The 16,371-nt window shown below is 35.2% G+C and overlaps 2 protein-coding genes across 2 annotated transcripts in view; both read right to left on the reverse strand.

The window, feature by feature from the left end:
- LOC143531452 (N6-mAMP deaminase-like) overlaps nucleotides 1-16,371 on the reverse strand; it is a 92,462-nt gene that overhangs the window by 21,992 nt on the left and 54,099 nt on the right. The gene's annotated exons all lie outside the window — the stretch shown is intronic.
- On the reverse strand, nucleotides 2,208-7,312 carry LOC143531440 (uncharacterized). The gene is made up of 4 exons (XM_077026738.1): nucleotides 7,059-7,312; nucleotides 4,239-4,608; nucleotides 3,377-3,526; nucleotides 2,208-3,266 (listed from the first exon to the last, which is right to left on the reverse strand). Exons 1-4 carry the CDS (start codon nucleotides 7,310-7,312, stop codon nucleotides 2,208-2,210), a joined length of 1,833 nt encoding a protein of 610 aa, XP_076882853.1.

The following is a 16,371-nucleotide window of genomic DNA, read 5'->3' on the forward strand; positions in this document are numbered from 1 at the left end:
TTAAAAACAAATACCCTTTTAGTTGGGACCGCCACCAGTCAAGTTTAAAGTTGAGACTGTTATTTGCCAATAGAGCATGTGATTATTTAAAACCAACATTCCTTTTTTAAAATACATCATAAAAACGAGAATTTTATTTTTCTTTAATTTGAGTATGGCGTTGCTATACTTCTTTATCTTTAAAAATTTAACATATTATGTGATTACCAGTTAGGATCGGCAACAAGTCGAGTCAGGTGACCTCGGGTTATGTGTAAGACCAAATTAGAGTCGGAACGAGCCGATACAAAAAGGGTTAATTTAGTTCGGTTCGTGTTGGTACGGTTTTGAGTCAAAAGGGGTCATGTCAAAACAAGTTTCAGATTAGAACAGTGTCGGGTCGGAATGGGATTCGGATCAAAACATGTTTAAAAATTATCTATTTGAAATTATTGTATGCTTCAATTTTGCTTCTTGATTTTCACCAATGGTTACATGCATACTGCCTTTTCAATAATTATACGTCTACATCCGGGTTATTTGTGCACTGTCATCAGATGAATCATGTACCGAAAATGATTATGTGGTTGATGGCAAGTTGCGTGCCTACCCCACTGCATTGCGCAGACACCCAGCTAGTTTTATTAAAAGCTCCAGCTACTCCACCGAACAACTAAATATATCTAAAAGCTACAGCTAACAGCTGCCGGCCACCAGTTAGCTTTGCCAGACGTACCCTTAATATTTCAAGTTTTTGTGGCACATTCAATGGCCTTTGACTTTGATCATTCTCATGGCTTCCAATATTTTCTTAACATTTTGTCCAACTCTACATGTGAAGGAATTTAAATAATCCCTAGTTATTTGACGCTTCATGTCTGACCCCCCCTTTTTATGGTTGTGGCACCCGACTATTTTAAGCTGATACTAAATATTATAACTAATGAAATAACGTTATTTTAGTTCAAAAATTCCAAAAGTACGCGTTATATTTTATTATGTTAAAAAATTTAAGTTTTGTCGTGTGGAGAACATTGGAAGAAACAAGCGCGGGTGACGACCCAGGTAAAATAAAAAGTCCAAAAATATTCCAAAACATTAGGAATAACTTAAAAATAAATTATTATCATTGAAAATATTAATAATAAGTCATCCATGAAAAACAAAACCATAAAATGTTTTCAACATAACTAAAACCAGATAATGTTGAAAGGTAGATTATGTTTTCAACATAGCAAAAAACAAAAATCTATAATATATATAAATGAAACCCCTAAAATCCTACGTGTCGTGATGTGGTCGCTCCCCTTTTATGGAAGCTACCAGATTGCTTGATTTTAAATGGAGACCTCTCATTGATTTAACCCAAATTCATGGGTATGAGTCTTACCAAAACCAGATATCTCTTAAACGGGTTATAACATCTCATTAAATTAAAAATTAAACTTACCAATTATTTGATATAAAAATCCTATAAAATAGGGATATACTAAAATTTAATATCCAATTTAAAAGAAAAAGATATTATTTATAATTAATAAACAATTTTATAGTAAAAAACATAAGCGCGTCATGGGTCACCAAAGCCAGATAGCTTTTAAACGGGTTATAGCATATCATTTATTTATGAAACCCTTTCATCATCAAACCCTAAGTATATTATTAACTTTCTTACAATAAAGCAAATTAAAATCCAAAAAATAAATATTAAAAAACAAAAAATGTAAAACAACTATTTTCTCAAGCCATCAGATTGCTTTATTTGTAAATGAAGGTGATGGCAATGAGCTTGTAAATGGATCAAATACCCGAACAGAGAACTACAACGAACTCTACAAGATACATACACACCACTTAAGAGCTTCGTTGGGCAGAGTTTCTAACCCGGATTCCCGATACAGTCACACCACGAGAATCTGAATTAGCCTTCCAAGATCACCTTCTAATCTCCTGCCAAGAAATTAGAATAGTAATGGAAATAATATCCTCTAAGTACGGAGAATAGAATTTTGGAAAATCAAGTCTGTGTTTTCATTCCCATTTTTAGTACATATTGGTTAAAAGAAAGAAGCTAATAAGAGCACTACTACCCCACGTCTCCTACACTTTTGGAATCTCAAAACTACTTTAACAACTTTAAACAAATGAAATAAAAAAAATGAAAATTACTAAAATAAACAAAAGACATGCTGTGAAATAAAAACGTGGGTCAGTCAAACTTCATGCGGTCAAGATTCTGGATATCCCAACTGGGCCAGGTTAACCCATATTTGATTTGGACTTGCGGACATTGAGTTATGGGTCTGGGCCTGCGTCTTCCCATCATCCTCTCCTGCTTCGAAAAAATTTGACCTCAAACTTGGAAGGGGATCATCAGGATCGAAATAAGGCTGTAGATCAACAACATTAATGGTTGCTGAAGCTGATGAATTTCCTGGCAGGTCAATTTTATAAGCATTGTCATTCACTTTAGCAAGAACTTTGAACGGGCAATCAGACCGAGGGCTCAACTTGGAACGACATTTAGACAGAAATCGTTCCTTTCGAAAATGCAGCCAAACAAGATCCCCTGGTTTAAAAAGAACATGCTTTCTACCCTTATCACGCCGATATTTAATGAGCTCATTAGTTTTTGCAATTTGATCATGAATACGCTGATGGATTGGCTTGATATCAACTGCTAAATCACTGACTTCTTTACTGAATTTTGTGGAGGTGTCCAGGACAGCGAGATCAAGTGGAGTTTGTGGGTTTAAACCATAAACAGCCATGAAGGGGCTGATTCCTGTTGTCTTACTAGGAGCCCGGTTATAAGCGAATTCAGCCCGAGGCAATAAATCTTCCCGCTGCTTCAAGTTAGTTGTTATGAGAGCCCGTAACAGTGACCCTAGGGTATGATTAGTGACTTCGGTCTGTCCGTCAGTTTGCGGATGGCTTGACGTGCTAAACTTGAGTTTGGTGTCTAACTTCCTCCACAATGTCAACCAAAAATGGCTTAAAAATTTAACGTCCCGATCACTAACCATAGTCTTTGGCACACCATGAAGGTGGACTATCTCTTTGAAGTATAAATTAGCGATTTGGACAGCATCATATGTCATGTGACAGGCAATGAAATGAGCCATCTTAGAGAAACGATTGACCACGGCCATAATGGAATCCTTTTGGTTTTGGGTACCGGGTAATCCAGTGATAAAATCGAGACTAACATCCTCCCAAGGGGCAACCGGTACCGGAAGTGGCATGTATAATCCATGGGGAGAAGACTGACCTTTTGCTTTATGGCACTGCAAACAACGTCGAATATAATGTTCAACATCACGGTTCATCCGAGGCAAAAAAAAAATGACTTCACAATATATAAGTTGTTTTGTCTATACCCAAATGACCTGCTAACCCCCCTCATGAGCCTCCTGTATAATGACCAACCTGATGCTATGGAGTGGAACACAAAGTTGATGTCTTTTGAACAGGAACCCGTTAAAAACGAGAAATTCGCCCTTAGCATGACTTTGACAGTTGGAGTATATCTCCACAAAGTCGGGATCTGATGGGTATACATTATGTAAGAGTTCAAACCCAATAACTTTCGGTTGAAGTGAAGCAAGTAAGGAGTACCTGAGAGATAACGCGTCAACTCCTTTATTGAACTTTCCAGACTTGTGTTTAATAGTGAAGGTAAAATCCTGAAGGAATTCCACCCATTTAGCATGAAGGGGTTGTAGTTTATGTTGGCCTTGAATGCACTTAGCGCCTCATGATCTGAATGTAAATGAACTCTTTGGAAATCAGATAATGTTGCCAATGTTCCAACGCCCGGATAGTTGCATAAAACTCTTTATCATATGTGGAATATCTCCGTTTGGCATCATTAAGCTTTTCACTAAAATAGGCAATTGGGCGGTTCAATTGAGTTAAAACAGCCCCAATTCCCACCCCAGACGCGTCACACTCAACCTCGAACACTTCAGTAAAACAGGGCAGTGCCAATACTAGAGTAGAAGACATTGTCGCTTGAGCTCATCGAAAGCGATTTGAGCTTGGGGATTCCAAGCGAAAGTTTTTAGCTTTGTTATTTCGGTCATTGGAGCCACAATAGTGCTGAAGTTCTTGATAAAACGGCGGTAAAACAAGGCAAGACCATGAAAACATCGGACTTGCTGAATGGATTGGGGCACCGGCCAGTCACTAATGGCTTAAATTTTCTTGTCGTCGACTTGAATGCCCTGTGCTGAAACAAGATAACCAAGAAAAGTTACTTGATTAGTAAAGAACTTACATTTGTCCAAATTCCCATATAGTTTTTCTCGATCAAGAACTTGAAACAGTTTTGAAAGGTGGGATTGGTGTTCATACGTGGTCCGGCTATACACGAGGATATCATCGAAATAAACAACAATAAAGCTACCTAAAAACGGCTTTAACGCGTGGTTCATCAACCTCATGAACGTGCTAGGTGCATTTGATAACCCGGAAGGCATGACAAGCCATTCATACAACCCCTCTTTAGTCTTAAAAGCGGTTTTCCATTCATCCCCTTCATAAATTCGAATTTGATGGTAACCACTCCGCAAATCGACTTTAGAAAACACAGTGGCACCGTGAAGCTCATCCAACAAATCATTCAGCCTTGGTATGGGAAAACGGTATTTTATTGTAATTTTATTGATCGACCTGCTATCCATACACATCTGCCACTCCCCATTCTTTTTTGGTACAAGCAAAATGGGGACTGCACAAGGACTAAGGGACTCACGAACAAGTCGTCAACCTGCTTCCTGATTTCGATGGTTTCTTGGGGGTTTGCTCGATAAGCGGGTTTATTGGGTAAGGCATAATCGGGTAGGAGATCAATTTTGTGTTGAATGGATCGTTTAGGTGGTAGACCAAGGGGAATTTCAGTGGGGAAGACTTGGGAATAGGATTTTAACAAGGCTTTTACAAGAGGGGACACAATCGGTTGGGATAGGTTCTCATCTTCGTCAAGTTCCAACAAAACAAACTCTATGATGGATTGGTATTCATGGTATTTGGCTTGTAGTAGGTTGCTCAGGGAAGCTGTTGGTTTTGGGGAAGTTACTGAAGGGATAATTGGGGTAAGGATAATCTTGCGGTTGTTATGATCAAGAGTCTAGGGATCATCCTCAGGTATATCACACTTCATCAGGAGACATTCAAATTCACGATAATATTCTTCTACCGTACCTGGTGATTGCTTCAACAAGTGCAGCTGTGAAAAGCTATTCTGAATATAGTATGTGGGTAAAAATTTTTGCTTCATCTTTGTGAAATATATATAAATCGCTTGTATATTTTAATTAATATTTTATTACTTTTTTGTTCGGTTTTTATTAGAATTTATATATTACTAATATATTTGAATAATGTAGGTTCTGATACTTGTTCATGGTTAAAAAAGGCGAAAAAAGAGCTAAAACAAGCCAAACCGGTGAACTGGAGCATCATAATTGAACTGGACCGCATCATAATTGAACCGAACCGCATCAGGAAACGAACCGAACCGATCAACAATCCTAGCCCGCGGCGCCGCACGACCGGGAGGCAAAATGCCGCCGCGCGGCGCTCTGGGGACCCCGTTTCTCGAATTTTCTTCGTTATTTATCAGTTTTGGGCCTAGGAAACCTATATAAACACCCCTAAACTTAATCCTGAGCATACCCTGTGACCAGAGCCGAATTTGGAGTTTCCTGGAGCTTAGGATTGCAATATTTGGCGGGTTTGAAGGCTAGGAATCAGTCGGCGAAGTGCTTATCATCCAAGAACGAAGACCACGGGTTTTATCGCCTTTAATCGTCCGTTCTTATTTATTTCGCCATGATTTCCTTTGTTATCATTTTGTTTGCTTTTATGATGTTAGGCTAAACTTTATAGACTGCCTAGCTTTATGATGAACCTTTGTTGACATTTGATATTTGACTTGGGATTTATTTATCATTATGGTTTTTATTACTAGTTAAAATGTTTAATTATATTAAATTGATGCATATGTGTGCTTAGGGTTGTTTAATTAAGTTTATTATTCCATAGTTGATTTGATTATTGTTTCTTATTATGATAGATTTCTATTAGGTCATCTCCTTTGTTTTTTTGACTATTTTATGATTGATTTTGCGATAAGATCATAGGAATAATATTAGTTAATCAAATAAACCTAAGTGTGCTGCTAACCTAAATAGCTTTAAGGTGCTAGGTTATTGATAGGTCTTTGTTGATCAGGAATACTAGATTTAGTTCTTCGTAAGGAGTCCGTCTAGGTTTGATTGATTAACTTTGTCTATCGAGTCAATTGAATATATTAGACTGCCTTTGATTTCCGCGCTGTAAGGTAGGATTTCGTACAAAGGAACTAGTTTGTAATTAATTAGGTGACCGTAAGGAAACTTGATTTTAATACTTGTGTGCGTTAAAACTTATTAGAAATCCATAGGTGTCTCTTGAGAAGGGTCAGGGGTCCTGTTCGGGTTTTCTCTTAAGCATCTATATTACGATCCCAGTTCCATAACTAAATAGTATCCCGGTTAATTGATAACTGAAACTTAAGGGATTCTAGCGTAGGTGGTTGTTCATCATCATCTGAATTAAGTCCAACTTATAAGTTTAGTCGTCTTTAGTTTCCTTAATTAGTTAAAATTAGTTTATTAGTAAAACCCCCTAAAACAAATAATAAATAAATAAGTTGTGTCTGTAATTGAGTCTAATTAGCTAGTTAACGTAATTTAAAGAGTCCTGTGGGTTCGATATATGGACTTACTTAGTTGTACTAGAGTCGACCGGTTCACTTGCCGGTTAGTAGTTTTATTTTAGTTAAGAGTCTAGAATTATTACTTAGTGTCTAGATTAGCGTAATTTAGTTAGTAATCATTAGACTACTTTTAGCACATCACTTTGCCTTCATCTTGGGCCCCAAGTCTGGATCTTTTCTTTCCCTGATCTTTCTTGCTTCAAACAAGTATTCGATCACCATGTCGATGCATATTTTCGAAGTTTGAGGGCAACAATTTTGACCTTGTTATCCTCAGTCGTTTGTTTATAATCAAAGACCCGCTCCACAGTGTAACCATTCAAAAAACTCGTCAGGATCTAGTTTCCCATCATACTCAGGGATATCAACTTTGATTTCATTCGGGTGCCATCCACCGGCACCTCCTTTGTTAACCGACCTGCTTGACAGGGACTCGTCACCATGAACCTGGGAAACAATCAATTCTTGAATTTGTTCTTGCATCGCCTGCAACTTTTGCGCCATCTCCTTCTTATCAGTTTCCATAATCTCCAAAATCTTATTCAAGTCGGTACTACTTCGGGTATCCATAGCTCTGATACCAAATGATGGCAATGAGCTTGTAAATGGATCAAATACTCGAACAGAGAACTACAACGAACTCTACAAGATACAGACACACCACTCGAGAGCTTCGTTGGGCAGAGTTTCTAACCCGGATTCCCGATACAATCACACCATGAAAATCTGAATTAGCCTTCCAAGATCACCTTCTAATCTCCTGCCAATAAATTAGAATAGAAATGGAAATTATATCCTCTAAGTACAGAGAATAGAATTTTGGAAAATCAAGTCTGCGTTTTCATTCCCATTTTCTGTACATATTAGTGAAAAGAAAGAAACTAACAAGAGCACTACTACCCTACGTCTCCTACACTGTTGGAATCTCAAAAATTCTTATGACAACTTCAAACAAATGAAACAAAAAAAATTAAAATTACTGAAATAAACGAAAGACATGCTGTGTAATAAAAACGTGGGTCAGTTAAATTTCATGCAGTTAAGTATCTGGATATCCCAACTGGCCAGGTTAACCATCTTTGATTTGGACCTGCGGACATTGAGTTATGGGTCTGGCCTGCGTCTTCCCATCAGAAGGCTTCTCACTCATTTGACCTGAATTCACGGGTAAATGTGTCATCAAACTCGGATAGCTCTTAAACAAGTTATAACATCTTATTGTATATATTAAAACTTAATCTCATCAAATATTTGATATGAAAATCCTATAAAATAGGGATATACTAAATATTAATATCCTATTTTATTTAAAAAAAAGATATTATTTATAATTAAGAAACAATTTTATAATAAAGAAAATAAACGGGTAATGGGTATCACCAAACCCAGATAGTTTTTAAACCGGATTATAACATATCATTTATTTGTGAAACCATTTTATCATCAAATCTCAAGTATATTAATTATTAACTTTCTTACAATAAATAAAATTAAAATCCATATATATATATATATATAAAAATATTAAAAATGAATAATGTAAAACAACCCCCGTAATACGGGGGATAAAATCTAGTAAATAAATAAAATAAAAGATAAAAAGCAGATAACATCCTTCACTACTTTATTAGTCCTAAACTTGAAGCTGTCATCGCGATCTACACTCTTAATACGTTAGGAATATTTTGCAATGTCATTCAAGATTCCTCATGTCCAATGACACTCCAAAAATATGAAAAGCAGCTAAGAATAGAGGATCTATCGGGTCTAACCCAACCAACTTTAACTTCTCATGATATTCAAGAACGGTTATCCCTTCTTTGCTTTTAATCAAATACCGTAGAGCCTTTTGCATATCAAGTGCTAAATCATCATCAGTTATAGATGATGATTTTAAGGTTTTTGCGCTTTTGTTTGGATTAGGCTCGGGGGTATACTCAGGAGTAGGCTCGAAAGCATGGTGTCCGTAATCATTAGAGCCGACATCATCTTCGGTGTCATGAATAACTGTGTTAGTAATCATAAGTGGTTTGTCACGATGACAAGAAGATGATATAGCCCCTGATTTTATTTGGGTTGAGGTCCACTTGCAATTCCCAGTGGTAGTATTGCCATCAAACAATTCTGCACAAAGATTAGGAAAAGGCAATGGAACTATTTTCGATGATACAGTCTTCAGATGCCCCTAAACTCAAAGTAAAAAAAAGTGTTTATGTTTATTGATAGATGTTAAAATTTTTAAATATGAAAATACCTTCTTAATTTCTTCACATTCTTAATTTGTTAAGGCAAAAGTAATTCTTTGCAGCGTTGTATATGTTGCCGGTTTGTTATTCAAATACACCCATCCTGTGTATTTGGCTTTAAGATTATCATAGGCATTCTTCATTTGTTTTTGACTCAAATCCAACCAAACTTTTCCTTAAGAACTGTTTCTAACGTAATCCATGAGTCTTTTTGCAAACTCTAACATTTTCTACCCATTGTGTTAACTCTTCAATGGAAGTCTTTAATAAGCATTTTAGATATTCATTTGACCATTGTTGTTTCTCTCTCATTTCTATTAATCAACAAACAATCGACAACAGAAAACAAACAAATCAATTGAGCATGTTAACTATATGCTCAAACAATTTTGTTATACCTAAACTTTCATGTTAAAGTAAACTTTCTACAATAACTATTCAACCAAACACAAAAACTTTATATATGTATCATGCAATTCAATTCGAAATAATAATCAACAAAATCCCTAATAATTTAAGTCTAACCCAAACACAAGAGATTTTCAATTTATTTATAAAGAAGAAAAAGAAAATATCGCCTATCAATGAAATTCAATTCTATATAATAATTACCAAAAGCCTAATAATTCAATTCCAACTCAAACACAAGAACTTTTCAATTCAATTATAAAGTGTTAAAACAACAACTCTAATCTCTTTATTTCATCCATATCAAAACAAATTACAACTATGTTCAAATCAAATTACAACATATCAAACCCTAAATATCTAATCAAAACAGAAATAATAGAGTTGATTACAAGCAATTGAATATGAACTATGGAACAAGAAAACAATACCTGCAACATTGAGTTGCAGGTTGATCCGGATATGAACAGAATGAAGAAGACGATCAACCGATAAATTCCGTTGTATAATATCACGAACCATAAGCTCCTGCAGTTTTCTTTTCTTTTATATCAGCAATATTTCCAGTTTTGTCCCTTTACTTTGCACACGTCCAGCTTCAACCCTTCCAGATTGCAAAGCCCTTCCCAAATTACTCTTTGCACCCTCCAAAGTTGTAATCATGCAAAATAAATCCAAAACATAACAAGAAGTTATTTATTATACTTATTAAAGAAATGAAACTAATTTGAGACTAATTCATACCGTTACTAGATGTCTGTATATGTTGAAATGAACTAGATACTTTCAACACCCCCTCTCAGTTCAACTATCACAGGCATCAACCAAGCCCAAGTTTTTACACAGAAGTTGGTGTTGTGCAATACCAAGACCTTTGGTAAACAAATCTGCAGTTTGATTATTTGTATCCACTTTTACCACTTTAACCACCCCCTCAATTACTCTATCTCGCACTAAATGCAAGTCAATTTCAAAATGCTTTGTCCGATCATGGAACACAGGGTTTGCAGCAATTAAAATTGCAGCTGAACTGGTAACTTCACAACAATTAGCTGCAAGTGCTCTATATTCTGCCTCAGCAGAAGATCTAGACACGGTTAACTGTTTTTTGCTTTTCCAAGAAATCAAAGATTTCCCAAGAAATATGCAAAACCTAGATATGCACTTTCTCGTGGCAAGACATTTGCCACAGTCAGCATCATAAAAAGCTTTTAGGTTAAATTGATCACTTATACTAAAAAAATTTCCTTTAGCAGGACTACTTTTCAAGTATCTAAGCAACCTTAAGGCAACTTTCAGGTGTGAATTTAATGGAGAATGCATAAACTGACTTAAACACCCAACCGTATATGAAATGTCAGGTCTGGTAATTGTCAAATATATCAACTTACCTATCAATTTTTTATTAGAATTAACATCTTCAATCTCATAGTCAGAGTCTGAAGAGTTTAGTTTATCGGTTACAACTAAATTTTGATCAATAGGATTACCAACAGGTTTAGTACCAAGTAACCCAAACTCATCAAGTAAATCAAGACAATATTTTCTTTGTGATAACACCAAACCTGTTGGTTTATAAAAAAATTCTATACATAAAAAATAAGTTAGTTTTCCAAGATCTTTGATCTTGAATTTAGAACTCAACCATGATTTAGTGTATTGTATTTCAGATTCACTATTACCAGTTAAAATTATGTCATCAACATACACTAATAGGATAGTTATGTTATGACCTTTTGACTTAATAAATAGTGAATAATCACTTTTACTTTGTTTAAACCCTACTTCTATAAGTGTATTTGTTAATTTTTCATTCCACATACGCGGAGCCTGTTTAAGCCCATAAAGGGACTTGACCAGTTTACGCACTCTTTGATCAGAAGGATTATGATATCCTTCAGGTGGTGTCATATACACCTCCTCGGTTAATGAACCATATAAAAAAGCATTATTAACATCTAATTGACACAGATTCCACTTATTTTGAACTGCTAGTGCCAAAACGGTTCTAATAGTGACAATTTTAACTACTGGTGAAAAGGTCTCCTCAAAATCTAACCCTTCCTTTTAATTGAATTCTTTAGCTACAAGCCTAGCCTTGTATCTCTCAATTGTACCATTAGACCTATATTTAATTTTATATATCCATTTACATCCAACTGGTTTCCTACCACTCGGCAACTCAGTTAATATCCAAGTGCCATTTCTCATTAAGGCTTCCATTTCCTCATTCATGGCAGAAATCTAGTTAGAATCAGTGGATGCTTCTTTATAATTCCTAGGTTCTAAGTTTTTATTAAGAGCAGCAACAAGAGATATATAATCAGAAGAAAGATTTGAGCATTTAACAACCTTGTTAACACAAAATTTTGACCTGCCTTCTAGAATAAAGTCATCATATTTCCTAGGAATATAAGTCTTCCTACTAGATCTCTTAAGGAAACTATCTTTAGTTTCATCTACATTTTCTTTGTTTTTTCCCTCAGAACTTGGAGTATCAACATGAGTATCATCAGGAGAATTAGCCTCGTCAGTTTCAGACTCAGTAAGATTCTCATTAAGACTAGCATCTTGATCAGCTAAGTCACTAAAGTCTCTACTCAAACTGTTCTCATCAGACCCTTAACCAAGAGACTCTTTAGTACCACTGTTCAAGTCACCACTTTCCTGATGAGATATATCCTGAGTGACACCAAGTGGCCTATCATCCTGAATGTCTCTATTTGAACTACCCCTCTTGTCATCATAGGGAACAGGTGTCTCAGAATTTACTAAGAAAAAACTATAGAACTCTTCAGATGTTAAATTTGGTTTAATTTCATCAGATGCTTTGATTTTAAAAGGAAACACATCCTCATAAAATCTAACATCCCTTGAATATAAAACAGATTTAGTTTCCAAATTCCACATTTTATAACATTTTTTTGTATCTGAATACCCTATAAATGCACATTTAATGGCACTTGAATCAAATTTACTAGAAGGATTTAAGTTTGTGCAAAAACCAAGACACCCAAAAGACCTGAGATGCTTAAGAGAGGGTTTCTTTCCAAAGATTAGTTCATAAGGAGATTTACCAGATAGAATAGAAGAAGGAATACGATTGATCAAGTAGGCAGCAGTTAAAACACAGTCACTCCACATGTTTATAGGCAAGTGACCCTGAAACATGAGAGATCTAGCAGCATTTAGAAGATGGCGGTGTTTTCTTTCCACCACTCCATTTTGCTGAGGAGTATAAGCAACAGAGGTTTGGTGAATGACACCTTGATTTGCGAAGAAAGCTTGCAAACCTGAGTTAACAAACTCAGTGCCATTATCAGATCTACATACTTTAACATTTTTCTTAAACTGTGTTCTTATTAGACTAAAAAAGGACACAATAGAGGAATAAGTTTGATCTTTAGACTTTAACAAATATAGCCACACACCTCTAGAATAGTCATCAACAATGGTTTAAAAATACCTAAAACCGTCTTGACTAGTGACCTTAAAAGGACCCTATAAATCCATATGAATTAGGTCTCCTAATTCTATGGATTTACGGTCACTGGAGGAAAAAGATAATCTAGTTTGTTTAGACTTATGACAAGTTTCACAAGGTTGAGAGTGATCTATTTTACTCAGGTTAATATCATCTTTTAAAACATTTAGTACATGATCTGAGGGATGACCAAGCCTATTGTGCCACAACTCAGCAGATAAAAGGCTGGAAAACACATTATTTGAATTACACATAATCTTACCACCATTTACAGATTCTAAGACATATAAACCCCCTAACTCTTTACCAATCATCACTAGCTTCTGATGCACTAAGTCCTGTACATAACAGTGTGACTCAGTAAACAAGGAATACATTTTATTTTCCTTAGCCATTTTATTCACAGATATTAGATTTATAGAGTAATCAGGTATCACAAGAACATAATGTAACATTATGTCATTATTTACCTTCAAGTTCCCTATTTTAAATATTTTGGCTTTAGTCTCGTTAGGGAGACCAACAGAAAGATTCAAATCAGAAACATCAAGACAATTTACCATATTTAATTCAGAAGTCACCATATGTTGGTTGGCTCCTGAATCAATGATCCAATTATTTGATTCAAGTATTTCCTTATTTACATTTGTAGAAAAGATAGAATGACAACTGGTGGGATTGAACCAGCTACCTGTCATAGTAGTAGAAGAAGCACTAGCAGTACCCTTATCAGATATGAGGGCCATGATTCTAGAAATCTGCTCAGGAGTGAAAGGTTGTACTCCAGTATGAGTAGCTTCTTTGAAACTGTCCTGATCTGAAAAAGCATTGGAAGAACTCTGGTTTCTTACAGTGTTAGACTTCTTCTTGTAATTAGGAGGATAGCCTGCAATCTCATAGCATTTATCAACAGCATGTCCAGTAAGATTACAATGTGTACATTTAGAAATCTGTCTACCTTGTTTCCTCTTATTATCAACTAACTTTGTATTAAAAGCAGCAGGTTGGCTTTTAACACTAGAAGAAACACCCCTGTGAGACTCCTCACTAGAGATGGTGGCAAAAGCAGATTTAACAGAAGGAAGAGGATCTTTAGAAAGTATAGTGGTTCTTAAGGGTTGATACACATCATCTAATCCCATCAAGAATTGCATTAACTTGATCCTATTACTAAAATCATTTAATTCTACTGAAGCTTCACATTTACATGGAGGTAATTTTGTGAGGTTATCGTATTGCCTCCATAGTGAATTAAGTTTGTAATAATAATCAGAAATAGAAGTACCATTCTGAGTAATAGAATTTATTTGCTTATGCAGATTGTAAACAATAGAACCATCAATTTTACAGTATGTTTCTTTTAACTCATTCCACACATTAGAGGCAATAGTAGAAAATATCTGACTAGCATAACGTTCTTCACTAATAGTGTTAAGTATCCAAGACAAAACAACTGAATTACACCTGTCCCATTGAGCTTGTAGCACATGATTAGTGGTGGATCTTACACATGTCCCTTTAATAAAGCCTATCTTATTTTTTACATTTAAATCTAACTCAATTGAACTAGCCCAGACATTGTAATTCTCTGTTCCTTTCAGTTTGACGTTAACAATCGCTATATTGCTAGTGTCAGTAGGGTGAAGAAATAGAGGATGACAGAAGTGTAGGCTGCTAATCAATGTATTGTTATTATTATGATTATTATCATTATTATTATTATCATTTTCATGTTCATTACTATTATCACTACTGTTACTGTGTACATATACCTCAGACATGATGACACAAACAAGGAACAATTAACACAGTAAAGAAACAAGAACAATGCAACACGTATAATGCACCAACTAAACCAAATACTGGAACCACTAGTCCAGTTAAATCAATGCCTAATCAAGCAAATATCGTGATGCAAAAAAATAAAGATTGAGTAAGAAGACTTACAGTGTACTCTTGCAGGGTTAGAAGACTTACAGTGAGTTGGAGAAAAAACATATGAATTAGCATCGGACACCTTAGGTAGAGACTAAGTCCAGATGAACCAACAATGCAATCCACCCCAGGACTGACAATATAATTTCTCCAAATAATCAGTCTCGAAACACAAGAAAGAATAAGTCAAACCCTATTGATACAAGTTATGAAACCCTAAATTCAATTATTTTAGGGTTTCTATACAAAATCGATTTAACTACGAAATACACACCAATAATTCTTGAATAACAGACACGAACAATCGTCGTGATGATCAATTCAAGACTTAATCAAGGATAAAAACACAAACCGGAGAAACAAAGAGATTAAAGATCACGAGCACGTGGCTTTGATACCATATTAAAAAAACAACTCTAATCTCTTTATTTCATCCATATCAAAACAAATTACAACTATGTTCAAATCAAATTACAACATATCAAACCCTAAATATCTAATCAAAACAGAAATAATAGAGTTGATTACAAGCAATTGAATATGAACTATGAAACAAGAAAACAATACCTGCAACAATGAGTTGCAGGTTGATCCGAAATATGAACAGAATGAAGAAGACGATCACCCGATAAATTTCGTTGTATAATATCACGAACCATAAGCTCCTGCAGTTTTCTTTTCTTTTATATCAGCAATATTTCCAGTTTTGTCCCTTTACTTTGCACATGTCCATCTTCAACCCTTCCAGTTTGCAAAGCATCAATCAATCAATCAATCAATCAATCATGCCCAGTAAAATCCCACCGACAGCAAAGCTATAAGTAGGGTCTGGAGAGGGTGGGATGTAGGCACACCGTACCTCTATCCAAAGGAATAAAGAGGTGGCTTCCAGAGAGACCCTCGGCTCTAAGTACATGTGTATGAAGCAAAATAAAGGAAATCAAAGTTTAACAGTTATATAAAAACTACTACTAATTATAATAATATTAATAATAAGATCACAGTTTAACAGCTATATAAAAGCTAATAATAATTATAATAATAATAATAATATATGTAAGGGAAATACCATTATGGTATGTGACCTAAATAAGTTAAGTCTAAGCCCTAAGGTATTCAAATCTCTCTAAAAATCCTTAACTTTAATTCTACTTCTCCACGAATTCCTATCCTCAACCATGTCCTCGGAGAGGTTTAGGTCTATCAAATCATGCCTAATCCTCTCATCCCAAGTCAATTTCGGTTGTCCTCTACCCCTCCTCCCCTCTATAGTAATGTTTTCTACGGATCTAACAGGATTCGTCTTCTGTCTTCTCTTTACATGTCCAAACCATCTCAATCTCCAGTTTGCAAAGCCCTTCCCAAATTACTCTTTGCACCCTCCAAAGTTGTAATCATGCAAAATAAATCCAAAACATAACAAGAAGTTATTTATTATACTTATTAAAGAAATGAAACTAATTTGAGACTAATTCATACCGTTACTAGATGTCTGTATATGTTGAAATGAACTAGATACTTTCAACATAAAGAATAAGAAGAAAATATCATCTATC

This window comes from Bidens hawaiensis, unplaced genomic scaffold, assembly GCF_021521415.1.
Source record: "Bidens hawaiensis isolate Kalapana, Puna unplaced genomic scaffold, B.hawaiensis_p1.1 tig00009161_1, whole genome shotgun sequence".
NCBI lineage: Eukaryota > Viridiplantae > Streptophyta > Magnoliopsida > Asterales > Asteraceae > Bidens > Bidens hawaiensis.

Excerpts from the sequence above, each read along its gene's own strand:
- LOC143531440 (XM_077026738.1), bottom strand. The coding sequence starts at position 7,312 with ATGGATACCCGAAGTAGTACCGACTTGAATAAGATTTTGGAGATTATG. Across the intron at positions 3,527-4,238 it reads GTAAGTTCTTTACTAATCAA|ATCCCGACTTTGTGGAGATA; the intron begins GTAACTTTTCTT and ends TATACCCATCAG. Across the intron at positions 3,267-3,376 it reads ACAGGAGGCTCATGAGGGGG|TGCCATAAAGCAAAAGGTCA; the intron begins GTTAGCAGGTCA and ends CGTTGTTTGCAG.